This window comes from Oncorhynchus mykiss, chromosome 28, assembly GCF_057628025.1.
Source record: "Oncorhynchus mykiss isolate SJ-2025 chromosome 28, ASM5762802v1, whole genome shotgun sequence".
In the NCBI taxonomy this organism is placed as follows: domain Eukaryota; kingdom Metazoa; phylum Chordata; class Actinopteri; order Salmoniformes; family Salmonidae; genus Oncorhynchus; species Oncorhynchus mykiss.
The window spans coordinates 24,499,846-24,521,571 of NC_143049.1; the positions used below are offsets into that span (position 1 = coordinate 24,499,846).

The window sequence follows — 21,726 nt, forward strand, 5'->3', positions numbered from 1 at the left end:
CTGACTGTATTTTTCAGTTATTTTCACTAACCATTGTGTCCATCCTTTTGCGATATCCTCATAAGTCAGATCCACTAGAACCTGTCAGGATGACATGATATGAAGGAGGAAGGGTGAAACATGGACAGGTAAATTAGAAAGAGTGATTGCAAAGTTTCCCTGTGAATCAGCAATAATGTGTAGTCACAGTTATGTCATCCAATAATGGACAAGGTATGCATGTATAGACACAGTGCGGTTGTAAGAGGACAGGTCCAGTCTCACCTTTCCCAGCAGCCCTTTGTGTTTGGAGAAGATATTTCCTCCGTTCTTTACCGCCACGTCCAGAGTCCTCCTGTGTAGCTCCACGATCGACACACTGAACTCAAATCTGACAACACACACAAACACAATTACACAATGATGACCAGTACACCACCAGTAAATCCATTGATGTCCGATGGTAAGAGTAGTAAAGAGGAATGTCGAAACTTACATCTGGTCGTAGACAGGGTTCAGTGTCTTCTTGTGCGTGTGAGTTTTCCTCCTCCCAGACCGTCGCTTGTCAGGTAGAAGATAGAGCCGCACGTATGGATCTGACAAGTGATCTGTGAACGCAATCAGGTTTCTGTGGGGAGAGAGAGAGACATGAAAACACAGGAATAGAGCAGGACAGACCGATAACGTGGACGATCCAGGGATAGAATAGATCCATTCAGGGCGGCTACTGTAGCTCATCAGTCATCTCATTACATGTGCCCTCCTGGAGTCTGAAGTGTAAATCAATGTCCTATTGCGAACTGAGTAGTTTGACACAATTAAGTTAGCTGGATCATATCCTTTGAGTTAACAGAAAACAACTATCAAAATAAAAAAAGAAGCTTGTACTGTACATTTAAAATAGAGTGGATTGAGCTGATACAAACAACGCCTTGTCCAATACTTAGTGTATAGACTAACTACAGTCCTGTATGTGTCCCAAATGGCACCCTATTCCCTATAGAGTGCACCACTTTTAACCAGAGCCCTATTTGCCCTGGTCAAAAGTAGTGCACTATAAAGGGAATATGGTGCCATTTGGGACTCAGCCTAAATCTCCCATCATGTCACTTACCGACAGGCGTGCACCACCACGATGAGCTTGTTTCTCTGAGAGCTGTGTCTGACAGTCAACTGCACTTCACCCAGGGGGAAATTACTGGCTGAGCCACTGTGGACAGAGACACACACACATTAGTCTCTTTGTTCTGATCACATTAGGTCTGTAATATAATCTGCAAGTTAGTCAATAAATCTGTATTCTACGCTTTAATTATGTCACAATGTGTTGTGTATGTGCACAAGCCTGCGTGTATCAATGTATTTTTGTGTGTGCTTGGTTTCATGCATGCTTACTTCTGCAGCTCTCTCAGCCTCTGCTGGAGCTCCTGTGTGGCGTAGGGGTTGGAGATGTCTGAGGCGATGCTGGGGGTTGACCCCCTGTGTGCCAGGTGTTTCTGAGAACCAGAGATGGCCAGGTTGGAGGTGCTCCTACCTGCGTCGGCCAGGCCGATGCCTACCGGTCCCCCTGAGTAGGGCTCGTCATCCCCCCCTCTCCTGTGGAGTTCCTGGGTGGAGGTGGCCACAGAGCTGGGGAGGTCCAAGACAGGGACAGGGTTGGGGGGTTCGGAGACTGACGGACTCTTCATGGGGATGGGGTTACTAGTGCTAGCCTTACGAACCTGCACCGAGGACGTCTGGTCTGACGCTATCAGCTTCTCCAGACACAGAACCTGCACAAGTGGGACATAGAGGTTGGAGAGGGTTAAAAATAATCATACGAGACACATTGCTTGTCTTTATTGAAGAATGTGTAGTATATCGTTTTTTATTTTTAAGCAAAAATGTAAAATAATTGCAGTCAGGTTAAACATTTAGCAGGGAGAGTACTAATGTGAATATGACTACGTACCAAATGGCAACCTATTCCCTGCATAGGCCTGGACAAAAGAAGCACCCTATATAGGGAATAGGGTGCTAATTTGGGACATAGACAATGTAAAAGAGCCCTATTCAGACCCTCATGGACCCTTACCCTCAGTGCAATCTTTATCTTGAGGGTGCAGCTGGGCCCAGAGTTCTTGAGAGGGAAGCGCTGGTGTAGTGTCATGTCCTCAGCCTCTAGGAGACGGACCAGGGGCAGGTTCAGAGTCCCCAGAGAACACTCATGTTTCTCATCCTTCACCTGAGGAGAGGAAATGGGACACAATCACACAGCCACAGCACAAATTGCATCAAATTTCACAGCAAAACAATTAAATGAGGCAAACTAGAGGCAAAGATGTCTTAAAACAGTAAAATCATTGAGTGTGATTTAAAACAGCAGGCAAAATCAACTCCATCTCACATCATAGCCACAGAGATTAAATCAGACACATTTGCCATACTAAATAGCTGACATTTTGAGGTCCCTCAGGAAGGAAATCATGCTTATGTACCTCGACCTCCAGCTCTTGGCATTTGGGGTTGTGGATGAGGAAAGTAAACGCCTCTTCCCATACAGGCTCGTTTGTCTTATACCTCGTCTGGTTAGGGAAGGAGGATAATGTTAGAGACTGTATATCAGCAAGGACATATTCTATTCACATTGCACTGGAAATACCTCTATTTTATATGGTTAATGTAACCAGTGGTAGAAAAAGTACCCAACTGTCATACTTGAGTAAAAGTAAAGATACCTTAATAGAAAATTACTCAAGTAAAAAAGTGTGTCACCCAGTAAAATACTACTTGAGTAAAAGTCTAAAAGTATTTGGTTTTAAATATACTTATGTACTTTTGGGTGTCAGGGAAAATGTATGGAGTAAAAACTACATTATTTTCTTTAACTTCTTCAGGATCGGTGGGACCCCCACATGGCAGTTGAGCTAAAATATGCTAATCGCATTAGCCTGAGGTTGTCAGTAACAATAACATTTTCCAGGACATAGACATATCTGATAGTCAGAAATCTTAAATTCTTGTTAATCTAACTGAACTGTCCAATTTACAGTAGCTATTACAGTGAAATAGTTCCATGCTATTGTTTGAGGAGAGTGCATAGTTATGAACTTGAAGTTATTAATAAACCAATTAGGCACATTTAGGCAGTCTTGATACAACATTTTTAACAGAAAAGCAATGGTTCATTGGATCAGTCTAAAACTTTACCCATACACTGCTGCCATCTAGTGGCCAAAATCTAAATTGAGCCTGGGCTGGAATAATACATAAGCCTTTCTCTTGCATTTCAAAGGTGGTAACCAAAAAAATGTTTTGTTTTTTTGTATTTTCTTTAACAGATCTAATGTGTTATATTCTCCGTCATTCATTTCACATTTCCACAAACTTCAAAGTTTTTCCTTTCAAATCAAGAACATGCATATCCTTGCTTCAATACCTGAGCTACAGGCAGTTAGATTTGGGTATGTCAATTTAGGAGAAAATTGAAAAAAAAGGGGCAGGTCCTTCAGAGATTTTAAGAATGTAGTGAAGTAAAAGTTGTCAAAAATATAAATAGTAAAGTACAGTACAGATACCTCCCCAAAATACTTTAGTACTTTAAAGTATTTTTACAGAATGTAAACATACAAATGTAGGATCTAAAAAATGTGTTATTTTTCTCGAGCTTACCTTACTCTCATAGGTTTTGTGGCCGACTGTGAATTGTACAAAGGGACTCGGGACACTGCTCACTTTCTTACCAGACTGTGAAACAAGAACAGGTTTCAAACACATAATAACCTCTAGCCCTGTGAGATGTTAACTTCATAGGTAATACTGTATCACCCTAGCCTAGTATCAAGTTCAGTATTTAAATATCTAATCACTTAAAGATCGATTCCGCATTTGGGGAAACAGCGCCACTGTTCGCCCCCCAACACCTTTGTTACAGTTTTGGTTTTACTGATGAAATGAAGAAGTGTGTCCAGCAGCATGGTAGAAAAAATTGCAGTACATATTCTGCTGTTCTATCACACGTGCAATGATGTCCGAGCTAAAAAAAAGAACAATAGTTGTTTGTTGTTTTTTTTTTGGTGTTGTAATATCCCGAACTGACGTGGCAGTTTCACAAATTAAGAATTGTAGCTTAAATCATTTATTTCATTATGTAGAATGGGTACATTCTCAACAAGATATATTCAAATGTATTTATAAGGAAGATGCTCTATATTTGTGAAATAAAGGTTATGTTCAAAGTGATTTATGTAAAACTAATCGTGTGGATTGATCCCTCATTGGCTAAATATGGAAGCATAAAGACTTGAGATCAGGAAGTGTTGAAGTTACATAAATGTATATAGAAGAACCCCATAACACCAGGAAATAGAGTTGAATTTGTAAGAGAGGAAATGCTTACATAAAGATATATTTTCTTGGTGCATTAATCATCTCATACAACACATTTTCTTTATATACATCAGAATATTAGAATATAGTGCATGGGATGCAGTTTTAGTCCACAAACACAATTAGTAGAGTTTAATAATTAATTTCACAAAACAAGGAACGCAAATCAACTTGCAAGGCATTATTAATGCTCCAGCAGCGCTCCTGGAGAAATACATGGGTGGGGAACAACTTGAAAGCAATATTACTCACTGGGATCGAATCAATCGATACAGTTGATGCCAAATGGTAAACTTAATTGCTTTTCACTAAATCCACTTCCTAATAGAAAAAGCACAGTACTTTACGTGCTTCCCGTACTACAGTGGAACTCTCTGGTCACAGGGGAAACAGCAGTGTGTTTCTAGGCCCTGTTCAAATACCTTAAATTCATCCTTAAATCACTGATCTATAAGTGAGTGCACAGATGAAAACATAGCTTCCACCCCATTGCTTTCACCAGTCTTACTGTATTACAGGTGTTTTTATTTTAAGTATTTAACAGGGCCATTATTCTTCCTCTGTCTGTCTGTCTGGATGGCTCTGCATGCTCGGTTGTTACATTACCTTGATGGCCTTACTGACTGAGGCCTTCTTCAAACCGTCATGGTTGAATTCTAAAGGATTGCGCTTTTTCCCCCAGGGCAGGAGAGAATGAACACACCAGGTTGGTTATTAGGAGAGAGCATGCAAGGAGGAGGAGGAGCAGGAGGAAGAAGAGGAGGAGGTTAAATCATGATTGGAGCGACGATGAAGACCACACACCAGACGACCCCAAAACCAGGACGCCAGGGCAACAGGTAGAGACAGAGACAAAAACAACATGATGAGCACAAGGTTAATAAATCATGAAGTGTATTGACAACGACATACCCAGGAAAAACCCAATGGGAGATAAAGAGGAGCATTCATTATGGAGAAAACAGAAGGACCATTCCAACCCTGACAAGGCTGTCCAGTAACAGGAGTGAGATGGTGTTTGTGAATAGAGAGTAATAATTGGGGGTAAGGTTGCAAAATTCTAGTAACTTTCCCAAAATTCGTAGGTTTTCTAAAAATCCCAGTAGGAGGATTCCAAGGATAGGACGTAATCTGGGAATCCTCCAACCACAAATGGGGATATTCACGTTTGTACTTTTTATCTATGAGATTCCAGATACATTATCATCTCTTTATGGGTAAATGGAATGGAGTCATTCTCCTGATGAGTACTTTCGTACAACACAGACAACATCATTTCTATCAACAAATACATCTACAGTTCATCCACAGAGCGAAGCATTTCATTTAGAACGTAACATATCCTTGCATTCTGTATCACATTAGTTATTCATTATCTGTTGTTAAAAATGATATTTTTGTTGTCAGCTACACATCTCTGGAGAATTGTTAACATGTCTTGACAGGTCATGTCACTGACTCCTTCCCAAATGGCAAACTAATCCCTATATAAAGAAAAGGGTGCCATTTGGGATGCAGACCATGCCTTGACAAGTCATGCCATTGCTTTTGGACTGAGTAGTGTGGGAGGCATATGTAACAGGAGACTGGCATCAGGAGATGCTTTGAGATGACTGGTTATGTCTGGAGTTTGAGACAAGTCGGGGCAGGGTCAGTGTCCTGAGGACGCCCGTGTTACAGGTAAGAGAGCATTTGTTGCTGGGGCAACAACCCACTAACGGGCGGGTAATGGCTGGGTGAGCGGGATGGAGGGAAAGCAATCTACAGACAAGCCTCCTAACATGCCTCTGGCTCTTTTGCACCAATATCTTTCTCAAGTCCTGGCCTCATAGTTATGACTGACAGCCTCACTGTATGTTTTATGCAAAATATTAAGAACTTATACGTGCATAAGTCATTCATACGACAGTCAACATGCTTATTGGAATTTCTTTCTCATTTCAATCGTCATAATTACAAACAAAAATCACACTATGAAAAAAAACTAGGATGCAAAATACCAGAGGACTCACAAATAAGGTCCTATAGAGAGAGGCTGTATTCTCACAAAAGACTAGGCCCGAAGCTCTCCTCTCTTTTAAGTAGCCAGAACCCAAGTTCCCCTCGAACACACTCTTCAGAGGAGGAGGGAAACGGAGAGAAGAAAGCAAAGAAGAAGAGGCTGAAAAGAAGACATGTGAAGCAGGGTTTGCCTATGCTATGCATTTATGCAAAAATAGTCCAAAATAATTCTGTGATCTCACAGGTATTATAGAACAGTACATCAACTTCAGCTACAATAACGTAGCCCTTTGGCAGACTATTAGTGTGAGTGGCCAGTTGAGACGGAGGGAAGAGAGGTAGAGAATAAACATTAACATTATCACAAGGATAAAAATATTAACATTATCACGAGGATAAAAATGTACATGATCCCGAGGATAAATATTAACATTAGCATGAGGATCAATAACATGAAACGAGGATAAAGATTAACATTATCATGAGGAGATGAGAGTGGGAAGGGAAAGAGTTCAAGCAGGAGAACAATCAGAAGAAGAGGAGAAAGATGAGGCAGGTGAGAGAAGCTGGGGTGAACTGGGAGGCTCATACTGTCTGATGACTGGTAGACTGGCACAATAATACCTTGTTTTATGGCCTTTGAGGAAACTTGACATTACCATCTCCTAACTAACGCATTAAAGAAGCTGTGCTGAGTTAATGCAATGTAGTGCGTTTTCCCATCCAAGTTATAGTTTAAAATGGGGCCAATGATTGATGTTTAAGCTCTGCTACTGTACACGTAGGCCCCAGCAGAACGGATGATCAAGCTTAAGGATACAGTAGCTGTTGTGGTTCTTCCTATTCTTACAGTGAGTTTACCACAGGTGAAGTGACTTACTGGAAGGTTCCTTGCGGAGTCCAGGTAGACCACCAGAAGGGCAGACGACAGGCCATCGTTAGCCTGGCCTTTATCAGCCTTAATACTGGTCAGCACCTAGCAGAGAGACCATAATCAATAGTTACAGTTTGTCACTCAATTCAAACTGTATTTGTCCCCTTAGGACAATGGTATTAGGGTTATAACGGTGCTTCAAACAGGCACAGAGGCAGTAAATAGGAGACAAATAATGAATGCTGCGCTTTAGCCAATACTGTAGGAGGTGCAATTTGTACTGTTGGTCAAACATAGAATGATGCAAGTTATCTATTATTGGCTTCAGAGCTGATATAATGGACTGCAGAAATGCACTTTGTGTCCCAAATGGCACCCTATTCCCTATTTAGTGCATTACTTTTGACCGGAATAGGGTACCATTTGGGCCACACCCACAGCATCAGGTGTTACAGGGATCTGTGAGTGTACTAATGGAACAGATGTTAAATAAGCACCACAGCACTAGTTCAAACAGGGTGAGAACTCCCTCTTGGATTCCCCAACCTATCCCTCTAATCTACATGTTTCATTTACTCACTCTCACGTGGATGTAGAAGGGGAATATGTAGAGCCATTAATGTTAACATAGAGACTGATCTAAAGTAGCACTCAGAAAGACTATATAGTGCACTACTTTTGACCTGATCAAAAGTATTGCACTACATGGGCAATAGGGTGCCATTTTGGATGCAGAGTTGATAAAGGTGTACCTGATCCAGCTTTTCAGGAGTGGGGAGCAGAGACAGCCACTCTAGTTTTAAATGCAGCTTTCCGGTGTTCACCTCCTCCATGACAAACCACTGGAATGGAACACATTGTGCTGGGTGATCACATATACGGTCTTAACAATTGAGTGTTTTTATTAAGAACGAAAGAAGTCATAAAATAAATAAACTTTACCTCATCAACTTTCTGTTCCTTTTGAAGTTCAGCCACATCTATCAGTAAACTGCAAGGGAAATAAAGAAATGCTGTGAGTTCGTTGGAGAGAGGGGCTAACACATGATAGCTTTATACGCTACAGCAGAGGTCACGCTTGATGTTCAAGTGATTTTGATGGCTGAGGAAGGACCCCAAAGGATTTGGATCTATCATTAACCTTCCTAGGAAATCATCCTGGTCTGTGTCCTCATCAAACAGCTCTATCTCCAGGTTCTGTGGTCCTGAGTGCTCATACACCAAAGCCTGAGGGTCACATTCACAGATACAGTATTTACAGACCTTTTGTGTGGCATACAGGACAACATATTGGTAATGTACTGTAAGAATGTCTCTAATGTCAGACAACCCACCCACTCCAACATTGTAAGAGAGTCCCATTCAGTTTCTTCAATAAGACATTCTCTCTCATACTGCCGACATAAGAATCATCCTAAGAACACTTCTCACACCTCCCTGTGGACACTTTAAAATGTTCTCTACCTCATAGACTTCGTTCCACTTGGGATGGATGTTCTCCTTGACCACCTTGCTCTGGAACAGCTGGTTGCCGATGTGAAGGACACCGTACGGGTCTGACTTGCCCTTGATCAGACCCCCCAGGAACTTATCCTTCCCTAACAGGTCCTGGGCCTCCAGGAAGTGAATCCTCAGGACACCCTAGAGGAGAGAGAGAAAGACAAAACACTAAGTTCATACATACTGTATATAATAGTGATTTCATTGGAATTCAATAATAACACAAAGGATGGGTTGCATTTGAACATAACAAAACAATAGTACAAAAAACATGGATTCATTTATCAGGCTTGGCTTCATATAGTGGAATATGTGTTTTGCTTTCGGTGGCGAGTGGGAATCCTCCCTACTTTAGGTATTGGGAAGCGTAGCTGAGCCAGCTGAGCCTCTCCCACCAGAGGAATGGTGATGCGGTTGGGCAGGACCAGGTAGCTGTAGATGATGTCTTGGATCAGGTTATCACACAAGCCACTAACAGGGAACACAGACAGGGATATAGGTTAAGACACACAGTCCAGGGGACACTGATAGAAAACATCTATCTTCCATTCAGGCTGCTGCTACCTCCATCCTGTTTCAACCAACATTCTGCATCTCAAATGGTACTCTATTCCCTATATGGGTCATTCTACAGAAGTGGAGTAAATTGGGGGTTAACATTTCTTTATCACATTTGTATCCTATTTTTCCCAAACTTTCAGCACACGTGTATACAATTGTATAAAATCGAGCACACAGCGATGCAATCTCCATAAAAACATTGGCAGTAGAATGGCCTTACTGAAGCGCTCATTGACTTTCAACGTGGCACCGTCATAGGATGCCACCTTTCGTCACATTCCTGCCCTGCTAGAGCTGCCCTGGTCAACAGTAAATGCTGTTATTGTGAAGCGGAAATGAGGGCTGAAGCGCGTAGCACGTAAAAAAAAACACCTGTCCTCGGTTACAACACTCACTAGAGTGGTCTCTCCTAACACTCAACCAGAGTTCCAAACTGCCTCTGGAAGCAACATCAGCACAAGAACTGTTTGTCGGGAGCTTCATGAAAAGGGTTTCCATGGCCGAGCAGCCGCACACAAGCCTAAGATCACCATGCACAATGCCAAGCTTTGGCTGAAGTTGAGTAAAGCTCTCCACCATTGAACTCTCGAGCAGTGGAAACACTTTCTCTGGAGTGATGAATCATGCTTCACCATCTGGCAGTATGATGGACGATGCACAGTGCCAACTGTAAAGTTTGGTGGAGGAGGAATAATGGTCTGGGGCTTGTCATGGTTCGGGTTAGGCCCCTTAGTTTCAGTGAGGATAAATCTTAACACTACAGCATACAAGGACATTCTAGACAATTATGTACTTCCAACTTTGTGGCAACAGTTTGGGGAAGACCCTTTCCTGTTTCAGCATGACAATGCCCCCGTGCACAAAGTGAGGTCCATACAGAAATGGTTTGTTGAGATCGATGTGGAAGAACTTGACTGGCTTGCACAGAGCCCTGACCTCAACCTCACCAAACACCTTTGGATGAATTGGAACACCGACTGCGAGCCAGGCCTAATCACCCAACATCAGTGCCCGACCTCACTAATACTCGTGGCTGAATGGAAGCAAGTCCCCGCAGCAATGTTCTAGTGGAAAGCCTTCCCAGAAGAGCGGAGGCTGTTATATAAGCAAAGGGGGACCAACTCCATATTAATGCCCATGATTTTGGAATGAGATGTTCGACAAGCAGGTGTCATGTCCACACACTTTTGGTCATGTAGTGTAAGTCAGGTAGACATACAGTATATACTACTTACACACTTTGGATGACATATTTGAACTATTTACCTGAATTCCTTACCACCCCATAAACATTACTGAATAAAATTACCAATTGCAATAAAAAGGGAAAACCATGCACAGTAGTGATCATTTTGATAAACCTATTATAATACTCATTTTATGAATTTCATTTGGATACAAAAATTAACAAAAATGGTAAAAACATGATTTTTAACCAGACTTTCCAAACCTTTAAATTTAATTGAGTGTTTTCTGTAAAATGTTCATTATTGATTGTATGAATCTGAAACTTGTTGATTGATTTAATAACTTATGCATTGTTGGATTCTGGGTGAAACGCTGAACATTGTTATACTCAGAAGTATAGGAACAGTTAGGAAAGAGACATGAGGGGAGCCATAATGAAGCTTTGGAGGGGCTGAGTGCAGGGAACACGATTGCATGAGGCAGTACTGATAAGGGGAGAAACTGTTGAAGGATCATATCACTTAGCTCCCTGCTCAACAATAATGATGCAATGTTTCAAGATAAGGAGGAGACCACCCAAAGTGGGGTATGAATACCACCACAGGGGAAGCCATGTCTGTGTCTGAATTACAGCTGTATATCGGCCCTTTGGGAAGAATTAAACTTGGTTAAGCTTCTCTAGTGTCCGTGGGTTATTTACTCTGAAAATTAAAACCTAACAGCATCTAATTATTTAGGATGTTATATGTGTAAATTATGACTTTAGCCCTGCTGGCTATGAATTTCAATACTCTACATTTTTCCACTACCCACAGTGGTCCTCTGTAGCTCAGTAGGTAGAGCATGGCTCATGCAACATAAAATTGAAGATAGCCTCAATGGCGCTGCCCACGCAGTCACAGAATTGTTAATAGCAGAGACACAAAGATGAGACCTCTACATACATTACCTCTATTGTGTCAATTGCCTCAGTTGTGAACATTTTGATTTATTTTGGACTTTAAAAGACTCCCCGTAGCTAACATATGGCTGGCTATCTTTCATTTGGACAGATGTACATACCAGCAAACATATTTTAGTCACAAAACCGTACTTGACATATTTCTTGATATATTAGATGTTCGGTACTAGTGACACTTCTTAAAAATACATTAAGATTGACCAATATGTTAATTAATTTTCTCCAAATGTTTGCAGAAATGTGGCCATAGTGGAGAGGGGTGCAATCCCATCACCTAGTGATATTTGGGCTATAACTGGGCTAATAAGTAACAAATAATATTAACAAATGTGCATACGTGGCTACATGCAGTTCTTGCTTTGATCTCAAAACAATCGCGACCGCTCATGCTGTAAAACCATCCAGTTTAAAGTGAATGGCACAAATCCATATATGGCAATGGTTTATTTGCATATAGGCCTAATTACAGCTCTGATTGGTTATGGTGCACCAGTCTGTGTAGAGTAAGGGCCAGAGCGTGCCTTACTCAATGCAAAATAATCTTACTCTGATGTGCTCTGCTTGGACAAAATCTCTCGCATAGCTAGTTTTGCACACTAAGTCTGCATAGTTTGTTTTGTTTCGGGATGTTGGATTGAAAGTGGCTAATATTGTGTTGATTCGATCACAATTCCCACAATAAAGGGAAACGTTGAAAGTGTTAACGGGGAAAACTCTAGAAAGTTGAGTGAAGTTCAATCTCGTGTTTCTCTGCGCTGGCTGATAATTCTTCTGCATGGCAGTCCCTGGGAGCTGGCGCACACACAGGGTAGCTTAGAGGGAAAATTGGATGGGTGGAAAGTGTTGGGGAGTTGGGGGGTGTAGCCCTATACAACTCTGACCTATTGGCAGGTGTAGAGGAGGGGGGAGGGGTCACCGTCTATGCCCCAAATGACATCCTATCCTCTATAGTGCACTACTTTTGACCAGAACCCAATGGGGCCTGGTGAAAAGTAGTGCACTATATTAGAAATAGGGTGCCATTTGAAACAAGCCCTATGTGTCACTGTGTTTGACAGCAGAAGTCAAGGGCACTGTCACAGTCTGAAGTCCAGAGGCCCAACCTCCCTCCCTGCTCCCACCCCCACCTGACTCATACCATAGACCTGTGCCAAGAGACATTACACTATCATCTGCAGCTGGCACCATCTGTCTGTGAAGTTGAAACTAGACATGTGACAGTGGTGTGCACACACAGAAACTTCTCCACTTCCTAATAGTCTATTTATGGGCTCAGTGTAGTATCCCACAACTTTCAATGGCTCCACTACTAATCCTTACAGGAAAATGGATATCCTGTATTTAAATTATGTATTTAAACTGGAGCCAAGACGAAGCTTATCGTAAACGGGGAATCAAAACAACAGTCAATGTTACGTTTCTCTAACACCCACTAGATGGCAGCCTTGTAGTGAATGGAGAACTCCCTAAGTGGGTGTGTTACTCCCTCAGAGCTGGGTTTAATGGCGCAGCCGGGCCTCCCCCATCCCGTCCTCAAGATTCCTCTGAGGTTACGACATATTCTATCTTGTCTATAAAAGGAGGTTGTTTTTGGTGCTGGAGAAAAAAGTGTGGATGTGAAATATGTAGAGGCCAGCCCGCTCATTTCTGGGTTTGTTGCAGAAGGAATGTATTTATTGCTGGTGTTCAACTGCAATTGACTTAAATTATAATTGATAACACATGTTAGTGACTTTACATTTTGTCCTATTTCTTGACTTTTTGTAGGAAAAGATCAGCAAAGCTACAGTTCAACTTTCCAGACTTTATATCTTCAGAGCAGGTATGTGTGTTGGGGGAGGAGGAGAGACCACTTCCATTCCAGTAATGAAAAAAGTGGTCCCAGACAGGGGCCAAACACACACACTTAGGGGTGAGCTGAGGTGCCTGCTGTTTGAGAGTGAGATGCAAATCATACCAGAGGAAATGTGAGCCTCCTACACAGAACCCTCTGTCTGTTCAGACACACACACACACACACTCTCTCCTGGTAAGCTACAATTAAACTTTTCAGACTCTTTAGACTCAGAGCGTGTCTGTGTGTAGGGGGGGGGGGGGGGGACAACTGTGTGTGGGTGTGTGTGTGTGTGTGTGTGTGTGTGTGTGTGAGAGAGAGCGTTTGAGGCAAGGCCGGTTTCAAATTGTTTCCTGCAAACCCATATAAAGAGGAAGGCTACATTTCACAGGAAGGAGTGTCATACAAAAACAAATACATCAGGCACTATACTTATTTGTTTAACTGTGGACCTCGATCAGGGACCTTAACTTACTATCAAACCACTGCCATATAGGCCTAAACATACAGGTAACTGACAAAATAAAGGAAACACCAACATGAAGTGTCTTAACAGGGCATTAGGCCACCACGAGCTGCCAGAACAGCTTCAATACACCTTGGCATAGATTCTACAAGTGTCTGGAACTCTGCTGACGTGATGTGACACCATTCTTCCACGAGAAATTCCATAATTTGGTGTTTTGTTTGATGGTGGTGGAAAACGCTGTCTCAGGTGCCGCTCCAGAATCTCCCAAAAGTGTTCAATTGGGTTGATCTGGTGACTGACACACGCACCCTTTAAACACCCTATGCTATTTTGAGATCCCGCTTTCAAAGTCACTGAGATCTCTTCTTCTAGCCATGGTAGAAAAAAATATGGGCAACTGGGCACTTTTATACATGACCTTAAGCATGATGGGATGTTAATTGCTTAACTCAGGAACCACACTTGTGTGGGAGCACCTGGTTTTAATATACTTTGTATCCCTTATTTACTCAAGTGTTTCCTGTATTTTTGGCAGTTACAGTGCCTTGCGAAAGTATTCGGCCCCCTTGAACTTTGCGACCTTTTGCCACATTTCAGGCTTCAAACATAAAGATATAAAACTGTATTTTTTTGTGAAGAATCAACAACAAGTGGGACACAATCATGAAGTGGAACGACATTTATTGGATATTTCAAACTTTTTGAACAAATAAAAAACTGAAAAATTGGGCGTGCAAAATTATTCAGCCCCTTTACTTTCAGTGCAGCAAACTCTCTCCAGAAGTTCAGTGAGGATCTCTGAATGATCCAATGTTGACCTAAATGACTAATGATGATAAATACAATCCACCTGTGTGTAATCAAGTCTCCGTATAAATGCACCTGCACTGTGAGTCTCAGAGGTCCGTTAAAAGCGCAGAGAGCATCATGAAGAACAAGGAACACACCAGGCAGGTCCGAGATACTTTTGTGAAGAAGTTTAAAGCCGGATTTGGATACAAAAAGATTTCCCAAGCTTTAAACATCCCAAGGAGCACTGTGCAAGCGATAATATTGAAATGGAAGGAGTATCAGACCACTACAAATCTACCAAGACCTGGCCGTCCCTCTAAACTTTCAGCTCATACAAGGAGAAGACTGATCAGAGATGCAGCCAAGAGGCCCATGATCACTCTGGATGAACTGCAGAGATCTACAGCTGAGGTGGGAGACTCTGTCCATAGGACAACAATCAGTCGTATATTGCACAAATCTGGCCTTTATGGAAGAGTGGCAAGAAGAAAGCCATTTCTTAAAGATATCCATAAAAAGTGTTGTTTAAAGTTTGCCACAAGCCACCTGGGAGACACACCAAACATGTGGAAAAAGGTGCTCTGGTCATATGAAACCAAAATTGAACTTTTTGGCAACAATGCAAGACGTTATGTTTGGCGTAAAAGCAACACAGCTCATCACCTTGAACACACCATCCCCACTGTCAAACATGGTGGTGGCAGCATCATGGTTTGGGCATGCTTTTCTTCAGCAGGGACAGGGAAGATGGTTAAAATTGATGGGAAGATGGATGGAGCCAAATACAGGACCATTCTGGAAGAAAACCTGATGGAGTCTGCAAAAGACCTGAGACTGGGACGGAGATTTGTCTTCCAACAAGACAATGATCCAAAACATAAAGCAAAATCTACAATGGAATGGTTCAAAAATAAGCATATCCAGGTGTTAGAATGGCCAAGTCAAAGTCCAGACCTGAATCCAATCGAGAATCTGTGGAAAGAACTGAAAACTGCTGTTCACAAATGCTCTCCATCCAACCTCACTGAGCTCGAGCTGTTTTGCAAGGAGGAATGGGAAAAAAATGTCAGTCTCTCGATGTGCAAAACTGATAGAGACATACCCCAAGCGACTTACAGCTGTAATCGCAGCAAAAGGTGGCGCTACAAAGTATTAACTTAAGGGGGCTGAATAATTTTGCACGCCCAATTTTTCAGTTTTTGATTTGTTAAAAAAGTTTGAAATATCCAATAAATGTCGTTCCACTTCATGATTGTGTCCCACTTGTTGTTGATTCTTCACAAAAAAAATACAGTTTTATATCTTTATGTTTGAAGCCTGAAATGTGGCAAAAGGTCGCAAAGTTCAAGAGGGCCAAATACTTTCGCAAGGCACTGTACCTGTATCTCTGCATGGCTCTTCATTGAATTTAGTATATTCAAATGGCCAAACATTCACTGTAGCGTTTTAACACATATCCCATCCAAGCTTCAAAACACAACCACCTATTGAATCACATGTCAACTTCTCTGACCACTCCATCATCAACTTCTATAAATATCAACACTTAGATCAAATAAACTAGTTATAATCCCCATTCTAATCTATTAATTCAATCATTTCAATAGCCGCCCTAAGGGATTCCAGGGGCTTTTCAGGGGGAGGGCTAGCTCGGTTTAGATGACTATTTATAGTTTAAAGATCATCATAAACAAAGGAAAATGGAGGGCCCACATCACTACAATGGGGGTCCTGTCTGTGTGGTTAGGGAAAGGAAATGGGGGGATACCTAGTCAGTTGCACAACTGAATGCATTCAACTGAAATGTGTCTTCCGCACTTAACCCAACCCCTCTGAATCAGAGAGGTACATGGGGTTGCGTTAATCAACATCATGTCATCGGCGCCCAGGGAGCAGTTGTTGTTGGGGGTCAACTGCCTTGCTCAAGGGCCCAACGCTCCTACCCGCTAGGCTACTGGCCGCCCAGTTAGTTGCTAATTTCCTTTTCTCATGTGACTTCTAACAGTATTTTTCAGGGAGACTTCCCTTGACAACTGTATTTCCACTGTATTTCCATTGGTCCATTTAGCTGTATTTCATTTGATCCCACTTTTGGGATAAGTGAGCATATCACATGTGGACAGTGACCGCATTTGACAGAACTTGAAGAGTGAGATGTTGAAACAAGCTATGGGGTCCAGTAGTATATCCATGTGATGGCTTCTTGTCCTCTAATTGCAGCCCTCCACCACATGGCTGCTTTGCATGACCTCACAGTGGTGTAGGACTACTTTTAACACACAGCTACAGGACCAGCTTCCCAAATGGCACCTTATTCCCTATGGGCCATGGGCAAAAGTAGTGCACTATATAGGGAATAGGGTGTCATTTGGGATGCAAGCAGGGAGAGCTATGCTGACCATTCTCTCTCCTTATCCCTCACAGACTGCAGCTCTGTCTGAGAAAGTGGACTGGCTGTTAGTCATTTATACCTGCCATGGTGTCATTACCGACACACAGTAAAATGCTACTATACTAACACGTACGCATATGCGTGCCATACAAGCACAGGCATGCGCATATGGGTGCACTCCCTCCCTCCAGCTCTGAAAGCTGCCACCTGGCTCTCTCTCTCCACAAAAATGAGGCCTTCATGTTAATGTCCCCTAGCGCCTGTCTGTTTGTGCTGCCTGGGTAGAGTCCAAAATAGCATCCTAATTCCCTATATAGTGTACACTTTTGACCAGGATCTGTCAACACTGGAGGGACAGAGCTGTTTAAGCCTGACATAGGAGCCATAAACAGCCTAGTAAACCTTAGCCTTTAGGCTCTCACTGACACAATGAACTTCATGATATAGATACATTTCCCTTCTCTACCTCCTCCCTTCATCCCTGGTAATTGGTGCTCACATTAAAAAAACTGTTGCCTCTAATCTATTAGCCTATTTAGACTGATAACATGGTGTGTCCAAAAATGGCAACATATTACCTATATAGTGCAATAGTTTACCAGGACTCAGAGCTCTGGACAAAAATAGTGCACACTCGGGAATAGGGTGCCATTTGGGATGTCCACAAGAATACAATACAGATATCCATTTACAATGAATGTGTACTGTAACTGTAAACAACACCCTCTGAGTAAACCAATACCAGAACTAATTTCCCTACAAGTATTCAGACTCCCTGACTTTTTCCACATTTTGTTGCGTTACAGCCTTATTCTGAAATGTATTAGTTTTTTTTAATCCTCAGCAATCTACACACAATACCCCATAATAACAAAGCGAAAAAGAGATTTTTGCAAATGTGTTAAAAAAATAACAATTAAAACCTTATTTAAATAAGTATTCAGACCCTTTGCTATGATACTCGAAATTGAGCTCAGGTGCATCCCGTTTCCATTGATCATCCTTGAGATGTTTCTACAAATTAAATTGGATTCCACCTGTGGTAAATTAAATTGATTGGACATGATTTGTAAAGGCACACAGCTGTCTACATAAGGTCCCACAGTTGACAGTGCATGTCAAAGCAAAAAGCAAGCCATGAGGTTGAAGGAATTCTCCATGGAGCTCAGACAGGATTGTGTCGAGGCACATATCTGGAGAAGGGTACCAAACCATTTCTGCAGCATTGTAGGTCCCCAAAAACACAGTGGCCTCCATCATTCTTAAATGGAAGAAGTTTGGAACCACCAAGACTGTCCGCCCAGCCAAACTGAGCAATCAGTGGAGAAGGGCATTGGTCAGGAAGGTGACCTATAACCCCATGGTCACTCTGACAGAGCTCCAGAGTTCCTCTGTAGAGATGGGAGAACATTCCAGAAGGACAACCATCTCTGTAGCACGACACCAATCAGGCCTTTATGGTAGAGCAGCCAGACAAAAGCCACTCCTCAATAAAAAGGCACATGACAGCCCGCTTGGAGTTTGCCAAAAGGCACCCGAAGACTCTCAGACCATGAAAAACAAGATTCTCTGGTCAGATGAATCCAAGATTTAACTCTGTGGCCTGAATGCTAAGCATCACATCTGGAAGAAACCTGGCACCATCCCTATGGTGAAGCATGGTGTTGGCAGCATCATGCTGTGGGGATGTTTTTCAGCGGCAGCGGCAGTCAGGATCGAGGCAAAGATGAACAGAGCAAAGAACAGAGAGATCCTTGATGAAGTCCTGAGCGCTCTGGAGCAGGTTCTCAGACTGGGGCGAAGGTTCACCTTCCAACAGGATAACGACCATAAGCACACAGCGAAAACAACACAGGCTTAGGGAGAATTCTTGATGTCCTTGAGTGGCCCAGCCAGAGTCCGGACTTGAACCTGATTGAGCATCTTTGTAGAAACCAGAAAATAGCTGTGCAGCAACGCTCCCCATCCAACCTGACAGAGCTTGAGAGGATCTTCAGAGAAGAACAGGAGGCACTCCCCAAACACAGGTGTGCCAAGCTTGTATCGTCATACTCAAGAAGACAAGGCTGTAATCACTGCCAAAAGTGCTTCAACAAAGATCTGAGTAAAGGGTCTGAATACTTATGTAAATGTGATATTTCAGTTTTACATTTGTAATAAATTTGCTAATATTTTTAAAAAAACTGTTTTTGCTTTGTCATTGTGGGGTATTGTGTGTAGATTGATGAGGGAAAAAAACTATTTGAAAAATTTTAGAATAAGGCATAATAAAATGTGGGAAAAGTCTAGGGATCTGAATACTTTCCACTCTATATTTTGGGTTAGGCCAGTTCTAACTATTTGGGGAGACCTCTTCTACGACATGTTACTCCAAATGTCGAGATATCCGATATAATAATTTGTACCATTAATGACAAAATCATTCCAGACTGTGAAAATTGTGTGCGTATTCACAATATTATAGTCACATTCTCATTAAATAATATTTTGTATGGCGAAAAATAGGCTTAATTCATTTAGACTTCATTTTCAACATACTAATAGAGGCTAACAGATACATCTGGACAGTTTTGATTTGTAAATTTCAAATAGAGTATAGTCTTCCACATCACTATAAATCGTCAATATCAAATATGATGCGATTAAATCTAATAAAAAAATTGGTATATCGGCCCAAACCTACACCCCACCCATCTGGATTGAGAGAGAGTGATAAGGGCTTGGTAGTGCTGACAGAAGCCATGTAAGCGAGACCCATTACAAGCAGGGTTTGCAATCTTGCAGTTGTCACTTACTTCAATCCTGGAATGTCCAACATATTTGTGAGGCCTGTCCAGTTTATATCCAGCAACTGGAAGAAAAAAAGAAAACATGCCTTGAATGACAGAGAAAAAAACTAAACGTTGATAAACCCATACAAGGAACACACGTGAACCACAAACACAAGTCATTTTATTTCATTGAATTCATTAGTCATTTAATTTAGAAAGTGACTCCAAAACTAGCTCTTGTCCTCTAAACGTAGGGAGAGCATTCTCACTAAGAGGGCAGCAGCCTGCTCCATGGAACTCCTAATCAATAAGACTGTTTCAGTACAATGCAGAGAGGACATGTGTATGGTGGGCAGGCTCTAGCTCTGTGCGTCTCCTGCCTTGGTCTGCATCACTCACTGGGCTCCTAAGCACTGAATGATAAAGATACTGCAGCACATCTTTATGAGGTTCTAATCCAGCTACTGTTCTCATCTAGCTAGTCATCGTCATAAAATGTCATGAACGGATTAGAAATGAGGACAGAAGAGACAGACCCAATTAGTGCAATACTTCAAATTGATACATACAAGTTTAACAAAGCAGAAACATTCGCAAAACTGAGAAAATCGAGACTAATCAATATTAAAGAGTTAGCTCTGTTTTAATACGGGAAGCAATAGAGTAGGCAAATAGTAAATCGAAGTCCAAACAAAGAGAGTAATTTCAAAGCACTTTAAGATCGGTTCTCAGTGACTCATTATCAGGAGAAGAGGAATTTCCGATGGCTAAAATACAGTTACTTGGAAGCAGTTCAACAGCTAATGAAAGCTCTCAGCCCGTGAGGAGTACAGTTTCCTAATGAAACAACAGCTAATGAAAGCTCTCAGTCCGTGAGGAGTACAGTTTCCTAATGAAACAACAGCTAATGAAAGCTCTCAGCCCGTGAGGAGTACAGTTTCCTAATGAAACAACAGCTAATGAAAGCTCTCAGTCCGTGAGGAGTACAGTTTCCTAATGAAACAGCTAATGAAAGCTCTCAGTCTGTGAGGAGTACAGTTTCCTAATGAAACAGCTAATGAAAGCTCTCAGTCTGTGAGGAGTACAGTTTCCTAATGAAACAACAGCTAATGAAAGCTCTCAGTCTGTGAGGAATATAGTTTCCTAATGAAACAACAGCTAATGAAAGCTCTCAGTCTGTGAGGAGTACAGTTTCCTAATGAAACAACAGCTAATGAAAGCTCTCAGTCTGTGAGGAGTACAGTTTCCTAATGAAACAGCTAATGAAAGCTCTCAGTCCGTGAGGAGTACAGTTTCCTAATGAAACAACAGCTAATGAAAGCTCTCAGTCTGTGAGGAATATAGTTTCCTAATGAATCAACAGCTAATGAAAGCTCTCAGCCTGTGAGGAGTACAGTTTCCTAATGAAACAACAGCTAATGAAAGCTCTCAGTCTGTGAGGAGTACAGTTTCCTAATGAAACAACAGCTAATGAAAGCTCTCAGTCTGTGAGGAGTACAGTTTCCTAATGAAACAACAGCTAATGAAAGCTCTCAGCCCGTGAGGAGTACAGTTTCCTAATGAAACAGCTAATGAAAGCTCTCAGCCCGTGAGGAGTACAGTTTCCTAATGAAACAGCTAATGAAAGCTCTCAGCCCGTGAGGAGTACAGTTTCCTAATGAAACAGCTAATGAAAGCTCTCAGTCCGTGAGGAGTACAGTTTCCTAATGAAACAACAGCTAATGAAAGCTCTCAGTCTGTGAGGAGTACAGTTTCCTAATGAAACAACAGCTAATGAAAGCTCTCAGTCTGTGAGGAGTACAGTTTCCTAATGAAACAACAGCTAATGAAAGCTCTCAGCCCGTGAGGAGTACAGTTTCCTAATGAAACAACAGCTAATGAAAGCTCTCAGTCTGTGAGGAGTACAGTTTCCTAATGAAACAACAGCTAATGAAAGCTCTCAGTCTGTGAGGAGTACAGTTTCCTAATGAAACAACAGCTAATGAAAGCTCTCAGTCTGTGAGGAATATAGTTTCCTAATGAAACAACAGCTAATG

General features: G+C 41.9%; 1 protein-coding gene across 3 annotated transcripts in view; it reads right to left on the bottom strand.

Annotated features, from left to right (window-relative positions):
• The window catches only part of LOC110508771 (extended synaptotagmin-2-B), a 50,894-nt gene that overhangs the window by 1,823 nt on the left and 27,345 nt on the right, over positions 1–21,726 (bottom strand). Inside the window, exons 8-24 of one of the 3 annotated variants that reach the window (XM_021589573.3) lie at positions 19,715–19,770; positions 9,073–9,193; positions 8,687–8,863; positions 8,364–8,449; positions 8,165–8,213; positions 7,975–8,064; positions 7,229–7,324; positions 6,360–6,461; positions 4,954–5,016; positions 3,631–3,705; positions 2,457–2,543; positions 2,054–2,203; positions 1,375–1,751; positions 1,094–1,189; positions 476–607; positions 265–370; positions 32–81 (exon numbers count right to left, since the gene is read on the bottom strand). In XM_021589573.3, the coding sequence (XP_021445248.1) occupies positions 32–81; positions 265–370; positions 476–607; positions 1,094–1,189; positions 1,375–1,751; positions 2,054–2,203; positions 2,457–2,543; positions 3,631–3,705; positions 4,954–5,016; positions 6,360–6,461; positions 7,229–7,324; positions 7,975–8,064; positions 8,165–8,213; positions 8,364–8,449; positions 8,687–8,863; positions 9,073–9,193; positions 19,715–19,770 (1,913 nt within the window). The remainder of the gene's footprint in view (positions 1–31; positions 82–264; positions 371–475; positions 608–1,093; positions 1,190–1,374; positions 1,752–2,053; positions 2,204–2,456; positions 2,544–3,630; positions 3,706–4,953; positions 5,017–6,359; positions 6,462–7,228; positions 7,325–7,974; positions 8,065–8,164; positions 8,214–8,363; positions 8,450–8,686; positions 8,864–9,072; positions 9,194–19,714; positions 19,771–21,726) is intronic. The other 2 variants (XM_021589575.3, XM_021589576.3) reach the window with 2 other exon arrangements.